The following is a 12,309-nucleotide window of genomic DNA, read 5'->3' on the forward strand; positions in this document are numbered from 1 at the left end:
CACTAATGTACCTCACCCGTATACTTAGTCCTCGTCCTCCTCCATGGACTGCGAGAGGCTACCGGGTCCCTTAACGCCACCCTCTCCCCTTATGCCCTGCTCACCCACATGCTCCTGCTGTGCTGCAGGCGCCTGCATCTCCGCTGTCGGAGACCTCGCGGCGGGGGTGCTTGGGGTCCAGGTGTCATGGCAAGTGGCTCTTGCCAAGGTTTCATCCCCCTAAAGCCTTTCCCCGTGCTGCCTGGGCCCTCTTTGCTGCTGTGGCCCCAGGGCTCCCCGTCCATGCACGGGGTGAGGGCAATTGGAGCAGGAGGTGGAACCCAGGGCTCCGAGGGCCATGACCACGCTGTCTGCAAAGTATGGTCTGGCATCAGCTTTTATCTTTGAGTCACATTAAAAGGTGGATTGAGGCGCTGGGCTGTAATTTTAGCAGCTCTTCACCCAGGTCCCCAGGCCCTTGCACTCACCTGCTGTCCGTGGCACCTCATGCATCACCCAGGAGCTGCTGCCCCGGCTCCTCGCTATCGCTGCCGAGAGGCACGGGCCAGCCGCGGGCGCCCAACCACAGCCCTGCCATGCTGCTGGCGGCCCCCCAGCCTGGGCCGGGCCCGCAGGAGTGCTAAGCAGTGCCTCGGGGCTGCTGTGGGTCTATGTGTGCGTGTGTTTTTGGCATGACCTAGTGAAAACCAGCACGCGGGCTGTCTCCTCAGAGGCCTGTGTTTCAAAGGCAACGCATGACACCTCTGGATTGCAAGTGTTCAGTTCTCCACTTGGAAATAGCCTGGGATTTATTTCCTGCTCACTGAAGTTTGAGCCCCAAATCACAACACTTGACACTGCCAGGTCAGAATAATAATAAAATCCTGAATCGTGACTATTTAGTCTGATGTTTTTAATATTAATTAAGGAAATAAACAGGATTATTTAATTTTAACTTTGAAATACAAGTGGTATCAATGCAAAAGGATACAATATAATGTTTTCTGTACATTTATTACAAAATATTACATACATCTCATACTGAAGTGGTACTTCATACACTGTGTAATGCATGCCGAGCCAACATGCACTGTGCATATATTGGCTGCAGCTTTCCTTTTTATGTGCAGTACACGGAGTTAATTTAAAGTTCCCTTTGGGATCTAGGCAAAGGATTTTAAGGAAGTGGTAAATACAAGCAGTGATCGTAGGGAACCGTCCTCTCCTGCGTATCCAGGCACAGCTCTCAGCAACGCTCCCAGAAATGATGGAAGAGATAGAGGCAGAATCAACCTGCTGGCATGCCGTCCTCACCCTCTCTCAGTAAGGTCTGATCTCATTTGCATTTGCACCTAATTAGCTATTAGCTAATTCTGCTTTGTTCCTGGTGTGTATTAATTCAGTGTGATACCGTAAACCATTTTCTTTCTTAGTTTTAGTGTTTTCATTTGTTCGGTGCCACCTTTCATTTCACTTCACATTCAGCAAGCTCTGGTTGAAACAGTCAGCCCCTATGAGCCCTGTCCATTTTGTCCACAGCATATTCTCAGGAAGAATTCAACCTGTCTATGTAGGAAATAAATTAAACTATTCCTCCCTCCAGAAAGAAGTCCAGGAGAGATGAGTTTGTAGGGCGTGTTTTAATACCCATCCTGGCAGTCATTGTCATCATAATCGCCAATGTGTTTGTTGTGATAGGCATGGAGCCTTCGTTTCCGGTTCTCGCTCTCCAGGCTCCTCGGTAAGCTGTTGTCTCCATGGCTGGCGGACTCATTTGTGGCATCCTCCCTCGAGTGACTGTTCTCTTCTGCAGAGTGACTGTGTTCCTCTTCTGTGGAGTCACTGCTATCGCTCTCAACAGATGTGCTGTCTTCGCCCGGCACATCTTCACTGTCGTGGGAATCGGTGGTGGGGCCCTCTTCACTGCTGTCACTCTCGTGGGATGAGCTTTGGCTCTCAGCTGACTTGCTGCGAGATGGTGAGTCCTCATCAGGGATGGAGTCATTCCTGTCCTCTTCTGATTCCAAGCTGTCCTCAGTGGATTTACTCTTCTCTCTGGATTCGCTCTGATCCCCCTCGTCTTCTGCGGATTCACTGTCAAGCCCAGATGGCTTGCTGTTGTCCTCAGCCGACTCTCTGTCTTCCTGTCCCTCTTCAGACTTGCTACCACTGCGTTCATCTGATTTGCTGAGCACTTCTTTGGAGTTTTCTTCCTGTGATTCCCTACTCTCTTCATCTGACTGGCTGGCAGGTTCCTCCCTGGATTTGCTGTCCACATCTTCCCTGGATTTGTCAGCACTGTTTTCCTTTGATTGACTGGTCTGCTCTTCAGACTCACTCTTGTCTTCTACAGACTGGCTATCTTCTCTGGAGTCGGCATCTCCCGCTTCCACAGACTTGCTGTCGTCATGTTGCAGGCTGTCATCCTCTTCTGAATCGTCAGGCCCATCAGGGAGCTCTTCGCTGCGGGACTCTTCCTCTGATTGATCGCTGACCTTCAGCACAGCCTTGCCTGCCTCCTGGCTGCTTTCCTGGCTGCTCTCTTTGGAACGAAAGGTGGCGCGGAACCCTTTGGAGTTGCTGCCGAAACTATCAAAGATGGATGGGTCATCGTCCTGCATTTCTTCACTGTCAAAATCATACCTCTCCTCCTGGCTGCTGCTGTCGCTGTCGCCTCCCCTTCTGTAGGTTTGGCCATACCTGCTGGCAATGTAGTTTTTGTATTCCCTGTGATCCAGGCTTCTGCTTTCACTGCTGCTGCTGCTGCTGCCATGTTGTTTTCTGCCCATAACAGTATCCCTGTGGTCACCATTTTGGTCATTGTCACCAAATGTGTCGTGTTCACCTGCTTCATTAGGGCGAATGGTGTAAGTAGGGCCTTCGCCCCTCTCCTCTCCCTCGTTGTTCTCATCAAAAGTATCATCTCCACTGTCATCCTCCTCATCCACCAAGTCACTTCTCTCCCTGTAGCCCCCTCTGGGGAAGAGTCCAGCGGGTCTGTAGAGAAGCCCGTTGCCTCCAACGTTGTAGTTTTCGGACCCATGGCTTGCGGTGCCATAGCGCTCTCCCTTGTCACCATTATCAGCATTATGCACATCCTCCTCCTGTAGATGTGACAAACCAAAATTACTGCAAAGGTTTGTATTTCACAGGCACTATCAGTATTCTTCACTATGCATGCTAAGCATTACTCTGACTTGTGCCAGCACCAGTCCAGAAAAACCTGCAGCACTGAAGAAACACAGCTTTGGAAATAATTTGGCCCAGGATCCATTAAGATGCAAACCTAACAGATAAAAGTTGTTACCATCAAACAGAATGGTTATGGTCACATTACTCCTTTTGTTACTTCAGAAATCATGAAATATATTCCCTAAAAGCTCACTGATCTAATCGGATACATTACATTAGATACATTTAGTATGAATGGAGGACCGCGTGTGCCACAGATTATCTCAAAGCAGGTCAGGAATTCTATTATTTTTGAATTGCCATATAATTATCAAAATCCTCACTTTCAATCCAAAGTCCAGTTCAAGTTTTCAGTTCAAGAACTCCATTCACTGAAGTGAGATAAGATTTAGGGTCAGATTCTTACACTTTTGTATTTATGATGAGTTAAATCTCACTGCGGGTATTTATAGCAAATCATTCCATTGGGTTTGATAAGTAAGGCTTAATATGATGCAAGTAAGCAAAATCTCGTTCCCTCTCTCACAGTCCTTAGCTGAAAACAGCACCTGATTCAGTAAGAAAATACTGCCTTAAAATGAATGGTCTGTGCTATATCTGTAATGGAACTGCACATTTACTGCTTAAGACATTTTCCTGGCAGACAACTGGCAGAACAAGAGTTCTATCTTTCAAACACGTGGTCTCAATAGAGAAGAGCTCAGGACACTCACCAGGAAATGCTTCTCATCCGGGTGTTGGCCAAGGCTATTCTCATGTTGGTCTTCTACCTCATCCAGGTCGCTAGCGTCCTCGTGATCGACCCAGTTCTTATGCTGAGCCTCCCTAATTCTGATTCTCTCAGCACCACCGTTGTGCTCGGCGATCTCTTCATCGACGTCATTTCCATCTGCAGGATCTGGATCATCAGAGTCCCCTGCAATGTCCATCTCTCCCCTTTCTCTACTGGCATAAGGGCTTCTCTCATCCTCATCATCCAAGCCAGCCAGCTCATTCATATGTTCTTCGCTTGCTGTGTCCTGGATGCAAAACATTGTAAAGTATTTTTGGTTTACTAAATGTTAGTGCACATTTACTGATACTACTGTAAGACAACACATGGCTCCTAAGTCATGTAAGCACTGAAGGCCTTTTTAATTGCTCCTGACTCAACAGTTCTGTTGGTTTTGGTGATGCAAGAAAAGAAATCACTAAAAAAAGTAACCGATTTTATTTTGCAGCCTTTACTAGGTTGAAAAAGATATAGGCACCAATGCATTTTTTGACTTTTTAGCCCATGCACTTTGAAACAGTTCTGTAAATTTTTTCTACAGAAACAAATTTTGTTGGATAAAACTAAAGAATGTTATTATTACCCTCAGATGAATAAATACATTAAAAATGAACAATCATGCTTAATTATGGCCAGATATTATTTAGGACTGTAATCTTAAATGTCACTGTAGAGATATGCAAAAGCATAAGACGACTTTGAACTCTGAAAAGTCCCAAGCTATGGTGGTTTGGAGCACAGAAGTTCCATTATTTAGGACCAACACAGTGTAATGTGTCAGAAGAATTGAGGCTATATACAGGGAGACTTCATCCTCTTCAGGACCAGAAAGGTCCCATTTAGCCCTGCAGCAGGAAGAAATACCAGCATGAAGGCTGTAACACTTCAAATCCACAGAAGCAGCTGAACTGCTCTGTGCCTTGCACTGCCGCGACTGCAAGGGAGCGCTCTCTATTCCGGCAGTAAAGGAGGGCGATTTAGTCAAACTGGCAGAGCTTCAAACTCGAGCAGGCTCAGGGTAAGTACAGCTCCTCAAGGAACAAGTTACTGGATGGCGCACAGCTGTGGGCACACATTTATCGGTTGGCAATAACCTCCGCTATTGGAGGGACGGAGGTCTATGCATGCTTGTAAAATTAGCTGAAACCATTCTAACTGCAAAAGACTCTGGATAAATGGGTACAGCTCAAAGACCCACAGAAGTGGCAGCTCTTCACTTAAGTGACTCTTCTGAGTACCATTCGCTGTGGTTGACACAGATTGCTTTACAGGCTATTTCCAGCTGAAAAACTGCAGGTAATTGGCTTACCTCCCACTCTGCAGAGCTCCTGGGATGAGCAGACATGTGGTTGGGGACCTAAACACATCGAGGAAACATCTTATGAATGAACAGAAGTTGTACAGGGTGTCTCAATTATGTTAAAATGCTGAGGGCTGGGGTTGAATATTTCTGTAATGGATACTTACAGGGTGAGTGTAGGCTAAAGCCCAGAGGAAGATCATCAAGAAAACAGTCTTCATGTCGATTATAGTCCCTGGAGCTGCAATGAAGTGGATACGTTAGAGCAAAGTATTTATACAGGCCCCTAGGTACAATTCAGCCTCACAAAGCATCACGGCACCTAAAGCACACAGCAAAGCTTTTCTAACTGACGTAACCTTGGCTGCCTCAGCACTCAGTGCCCAATCTGAGACGCCTTCAGAGGAGTCGAGGATTTCTGCTTATGCCCTTACCTTGGCTCCCAGGATCTCTTACGCATTAACTTTCCTTTGATTAGGAGTTTGAAATACTTGAAAATGCTCTTGCAGATTCTTTTTAAACTTTGTCAAGGAATGGGAAAACTCCTCAGAATTTACCATTCCCACAGCAACGACATCTGCAACCCAGCTAAGCTCAGCACCAGGGATTAGAGCTGGTGCCACAAACACGCAGCGCCACAAGACCCCGGGATACAGAATTATATCTTCCACCTGAGGCACCGTAAAGCATCCTGCTGCCTGAAAGTGAAACAGCAGAGGAAGACAACGGTGTGCAGAGCCCTAACTCCAGCAGCGCTGCATCACTTTGATGGCACAGCAAACAACACTGCGGGACAGAAGTAATGACAGCATGCCAAATTTCAGAAATTCCAGCAGTTACTACTGCAAAAGGTGAAAAAAAACACCTTAACTTCTGCCGTGTGCAGCGGGCGGTATCTGTCACCCTGGCAGACACTGTGCTGGAGCTGAAATATTTGGCTCCATGAGCTGGGCGACAGGACGCTGACTGACAGCCCCAGTCAGGACCACTGTGCCCGGGCGCAGAAGCACCAGAGGTTTTTTTTCCTACCTCAGGGCATTTCTCTGTCTCATTTTACAGAGCCCCTTAAGCAAACAGCCTAGCACCACAGCTCCCTGTGACAAGTTAACTGCTCTGTGTGTTACCAGGTACCCGTAATTCATTGCAAAATTCTTCGAAAAAGGAGCAGAGAGCTGAGCTGATTTTTTGCCTTAGGAAGCAACATTGAAATCTTGATTTACAAGAGTCTCTCCTACTCCCTTCCATAAATCGCAAAGAATCCAAACCCAAAAATAATCCAAGGAAATCAAAATCCTTACCTTGAAGTGTAGCTGAAGCCAGCTTTGCCTCGGGCGCTCAGCGCTGGTGGCGGGGGCCAGCTGACCCCGGTGCTAGGTGCCTCAGGCTGTGTGCCCTGGGGCCGGCGGGCAGGCATTTAACCGCTGCCTCGCTGGGGCCCGGGCTCCGGGCAGCCAATGGCACAGGCGGGAAGCACTGCCATGTGCGGAGGCGGCGCCGGGAACCCGGCCTCCCACACTTCCGCTAGCCTCCGCTGGCGTGTTTCCCCTAAAAAAAGCTCCTTGTGGTTCCAAAATGACTAGACAGGTTCACATTTAATGAGGGATTCTGCTAGCTCTTTATTTGGATTGCTAAATTTATTCCATTCACATACCTCCCACTTTTACGCACATAAACAATTACAGCGTCACCCACACCAAGTGCCGGACCCGGGTCACAGCCAGGCTGGGGACAGCTTCCTGTTAATGTATATTTTGAGTCGCAGCTCACGCTTGCCCCCAGAACTGTAGGCAAGCGCTTGCATACACCTACGAGCACTGGCCCCTTTTGCTCACCACCGCAGGTGCTATCACTCCATTCCCTAAATCTGGTGATGGAGGGTCCCATGCCGGGCACCAACAGGGGTTTGCCAGCAGCAGAACAGACCGGACCCCCAGGAACAGTCATCAAAGGGAACAGGATTTTAGCCCAAAAGATGCAAGAGGCCAGGGGGGCTGCCAGCACAGACACAGGCAGCTGCCCAGTGGCCTGGGGCTCCCGCGCTCCTCCCTCGGCGTTTGAGACGCCCAGCGTGGGGCGGACGACGGGACACGTTCCTGGCTGGGACGCAGCCCTCCTTTGTGCCTCTGGGCAGGGACACAAAACTCGGTGCTGCAGAATGAGGACATACCTATTTTTGTGTGCACGTATGCACACACACGCATGCGGAGAGAGCAAGAAAATACTAAACAAGTAAGTATACACAGATAAACGCACCAATCGCACAACACGACAGGGAATCACGCTACATCTCGCCACCCCCGGTGCTTCGTCCAAGTGCTTTCCAAAGGATGAAACCTCTGCTCTGGAAAACACAGGCATCAACATATGCACATGTGTATAGGCATGAATATGCCTATATGGTATACACAGATGTGCATGCCTACTTTTTACATATACACTAATATGGACTTCTCTATCTTTTAGTGTACAAATTATATAGACGTGTATATATATATATATATATACACACACACACACACACTTAGCACACATCCTTCTCCCCAGTAGTGCCCACTTGCCCTTGATTTTGTGCAGGCCATCTGAACAGGCACTTCAGCTGGAGATGTGTTTTCAAGGAAAGTTATTTTCAAAGGGGGTTAACTGAAGATCAGCTCCATATACCTGAAAACCACGTATTTGCAAACACGTACCTGTGCAGATACACACGCATATATGTACAGGCACACACACTGATAAAGTACTCCTGCACATCTCCATATACATAATGTATAACAGTACCAGCACACACCTGCCATATGCTCTGGTGCTTTCCCTCTCTGACGACAAGGGCAGTGCTATGAGAAAAGCACCTCCCTCTGTCCCTGTCCTTGAGGACGACAACTTCCTTGCCTTTATTTGGCCATTGCTAAATCCGCCATGCCAGCAACACACCCCATTTTGCTAACAAAAACACACTGAATATGCAAGTACTTTGTTTTGAAGTGGGCTACACGTCACCATTCTGCAAGTTTTTCTTTTAAAAAAGAGCCTTTCTGCATGCTCCCCTGAGATAGCCTCGCTCTTCTCCCCACGGACAAGCTGTAGGTGACGAATACTGTTATACCTCGAGGGGAAATCCTGCAGCAGGCCCAATGTAAATAACCCAGCCTGAGCTGCTGACCACGGTTTCATTATGCTTCATTCACAAGTGGTGAGCGGAAGAGGAAGATGACTACGTGTGTTTTATCAGGGGGAAAAGCACAAATAATTTCAGCAGTGTGCACTGGGCATTCCTGCTCTTTGATGAGCATTTGCACTTCCCCCTCTCACCGGAAGAAGGTATTTTTGTTTCCCTGGGCAGAAGAAAGAGGCCTTCATACTGCGGCTGATGCCAGGGCCTGCTCCAGGGAAAGAGCTGTGGAAGCTCTTTGTCAGGCCAGCGGGAAAGCCCTTCAAACCCGGCTTGCGCCCCACACCCACACGGCTCACAGCACTACGTCACGCTGCAAAACCCAAGGCAAATTAAAATAAACTACAGCTAATAGAGCCATAGTTTAATCCTCAAGTTTACTTTTACTCAAGTTTCTGTAAGTCGCACTATATCTCGGTGGTGAGTGAGTTCTTCCGCGACCTTGGAGTCTCCCTTGAGTCCATGTAAACTCATAACACTCACAACATCCCCTTAATGCAGGAACACAGGTGCAAACATGAGTGCAAGGTCAGCTGGAAATGCCAAGGAGAGTGAAGGCGCAGGCATGCCCTGACCCTCTCAGTGCTCTACGTACCTCGCTAAAGGAAAGGCCTCTGAACAAGCAACCAGCTCCAAAGAGGAGTCACCTTTCTACTCTTTCATGCTCATGTAGCCTGAGAGGGACCTGGAAATCAAAAAACCTTCTGGGATTTGGATTTTAGCAGTGTCTCTGGCCTCCACGCTTCGAGGGGATGAGTCCTTAAGGATCACTGCTTCCATAAAGCATCCCCTTTGCTGCGACACAAAGGCTCTGTAAAGCTGCTTGGAAAACAAGATGCTTGATGTCATGCTGGTGTTAAGGACATATTATTAATAGTGAGGTGACAATATTCACCTACCTAACAAGGGCCGTATGGGGATCAATCATTAACAAACGTTAGGTATGCTGATGTACAGAGCACCACAAATGGGTTAGACACATTCTGCTGATAAACATTACTGCCTGCTCATATCAGTTCTTCTCATACACAAAAACCCTTGTGTCTTGCTGCCTCCCTCTTATCATTATACATATTTTCTTTAATTCTGGTCTCTCACATACAATGCCTTGAATCCTTATTTTTGTATCTTCTCATATCCATCCTGTATCCGCTCTTTGATCCATCAGTTCATTGCTTTCATGCTACCTCATTTTTTCCTTGCTGTCTTCTGCTTTCTCGCTGTTTTTCTCCTTCCTCTGTCCCCCTACCTCCATCCAGGGTGGCACCCATGACTTTGCTTGCTATTCCACTGGTCTCCCTAAAGCCCACTGCAGTGGGCAGAAGAACTCCCCTGGGGTTCAACAAGCACTTGATCAAACCATTTGCTGTCAAATGCGCATCTTCGGCAGTTACTTTCCCTCTTCTTTCTTATCTGACTATTGCTGTAGATACTGTGGGATGTATTTTCCTTGCAACCTGGGACAAAATTATACCCCTGTCCTTTGCCAGATACGAGTTCACGTTACAAATCTTTTTTTAGGTGCCTTAAACAATTACAATGTGTTTTGTTTTTTTTTTAAATTGAACCTGCATTTAACTCAGCCTCCAAAGACCTCATGTTGCCTTTGTCAAAATGTCGCTGTTTGAGAAAGGGATAAACACCAAGTTTTGCCCATCTGAAAATACACCATGTACCCATCCTTTTTATAACGCAGCCAGTTAGCCCCGGATACCTTCAGAAGGTCATTTACTACAGTCGTATCAGATCATGCAACAGTTGCCACCTCCAGTTTGTTCGCTGTTGGGGAGAAGGGCTGCAAAAGATGCCTCCCTCACCCCCGACTGCCTGCAGCACTCAGGAAACCAGGCCACCAAACAGCACACGCTCCCTGGACCCTGCTTGGATCCAAAGCCAAGGATAAAACATCGGTGAGCACCTACAGTGTAGGGCTGCTTAAACGATGAGAGAAACCTTTGAAATATGGTTTATATAGGCGAGGTACAAGGAAAGAGAATTGCTGCTTAGAGATCGGCTATTTTTACCGGCCCAGTTTTGCACTCCTACTCAGGATGACATCAGGTGGAGGCCATTTTCCAGGTCTCTATACATGTAAGACCAACATGGATCCCTCCCCCTCTGGGTAGCAATCAAAATCCTGCTGTTTTTCAGTTGGGAAGAGAAGGGTTGCAAAAAAAGGGCATGCATCATCTCAACGTGCTGAGGTTTGACACCCTCAGCATGGTGGGCACCATACTCTTTGGGGTCTAAAAACATGCGTTTTCCCAAAACTGGAATTTTAAACTACAGACAGGACTCTGCAGTGCCTGGTCCCCTGTCCACTAGGGTAAAATAATTAACTTTAGTAGTCCTGAGCTGAAAGACCAAGGTCTGTCCCCCAAAACCTTTCTAGAAAGGTCTCTAACACAACGAAACTGGGGTCAATTTGCAGTCTGAGAGCAAATGGGCTAGGTTAACAAAATCTTTAGCGCGCAGGTTATAAAATAAAGTTTGCCCCCGCACAGGCAGGACGGATGCAGGCTGGGAAAGCATGCAGCAAGGCTCCCGCAGGCTGCCCTGGCTGACAGGCTGCCACTCACTTTGCAAAGTCCTTCTGTTCTCACCTTTCCTGGCTTCTCTGCAGATCACTTGTCACCTTTATCACCTGTCTTTCTGACACAGCAATTTGGTGTATAGTAGGGTTTTGGAACTTGGTCCAAAGCTATTGAAATCATGGGATTCCCAGCCCTTGAGTCTTCTCCTTTAATCTTTCCATAACAGCACACAACATGAGGGTACCTGTGAATTTTTCTGACTGACCTCTAGTGGTAAAAAATGGCAAGTAACTAATACAGCCTTCTAAAATTGATGAGATGGTCAAATTTTGTTGTGGCTGTGCTTTGTCATAATCAGAAATAAACCTGCCCTGACTGTTGAAGTCAAGTCAACACCAGTTTTTGGTCTTGAACCCAAATCCACTGAAGTGAATTGAAAATATTTTCATGGATTTCATTGAGTTTATGGCCATCTTAAATGGTTTTCATTTGCTGCCCTGCCAAGAAAGTATTTTCAAGGTCCTTGGTACTATTGTCAAAAAGTGGCAAATAGTCGCTTTTATCAGATCTGTGAATTTGTTGCTAGTTGGAGGAAAACCCTGTTACTGGTTGTGCCAGGCACACATGGATACTGGCACAGGCTCTTGCTCACCTTCACGCTGTCGCTGTTTCCTTCTGCATTCCAGCCTGCCTCTCTGCTGCTCTCCCTTTCATCACCTTTGTTATTCTTGACCCCAAGGCTTTTCTTCCCTGTATCCCCAGCACCGTCTTCTGCATTCTTGCTCTCAGAGTGTCTATCGCGCTCTTTGGCATCATCTTCCTTACTGTTGCTATCAGAGTAGTCTTCACAGTGCTATCACTTCCATCACTGGTAGTGGGATTTATTGCATGCGTGTTATCACTGCTCTTGCGCCCAGTGTTGTCATTGCTACTGGCTGCTCTGGGAATATCCTGAAAAAGAGAAGGAGAAAAGAAGTGCTTTAGAAGTGATGGAGCAGTCACTCTCATCTGCCATATGCAGCACTGTCAGCGGAAAACAGACTCCTTTCCTACCTAACATTGGCCTTAGCTGAGTGGGTCAGGGAAGATACGTTTCCTCTGCTCTCATCAGTGCCCCACAGGAGAGGGGACATGTCTTTTTGACCTGGAAAAGACATTTTTACTCTGTGTGCCAGTTGTTATACCTCCTAATCATTATTCAGCACACTAGCGAAAAAATGTTAGAAGCTGTAAAATGCAGGCACAGGTTGCTTAGCTGTTTTAGGTTAGGTGTCAAGAAAGACCCTGATCCCAGTGAAGCACTTGGGCACATCTTTGATGTGAAGCAAGGGAAGCATCCTACCAACAACCTGAAGCACATGAA

At 47.2% G+C, this 12,309-nt stretch overlaps 1 protein-coding gene across 1 annotated transcript; it reads right to left on the reverse strand.

Annotated features, from left to right (window-relative positions):
• Positions 1-895: 895 nt before the first annotated feature.
• Positions 896-7,127, reverse strand: LOC106496652 (dentin matrix acidic phosphoprotein 1). The gene is made up of 6 exons (XM_067296998.1): positions 7,053-7,127; positions 6,542-6,569; positions 5,411-5,484; positions 5,253-5,300; positions 3,885-4,190; positions 896-3,083 (listed from the first exon to the last, which is right to left on the reverse strand). Exons 1-6 carry the CDS (start codon positions 7,125-7,127, stop codon positions 1,620-1,622), a joined length of 1,995 nt encoding a protein of 664 aa, XP_067153099.1. The 3' UTR covers positions 896-1,619.
• Between the last annotated feature and the right edge of the window lie 5,182 nt (positions 7,128-12,309).

Source organism: Apteryx mantelli, chromosome 5 (genome assembly GCF_036417845.1).
Source record: "Apteryx mantelli isolate bAptMan1 chromosome 5, bAptMan1.hap1, whole genome shotgun sequence".
NCBI lineage: Eukaryota > Metazoa > Chordata > Aves > Apterygiformes > Apterygidae > Apteryx > Apteryx mantelli.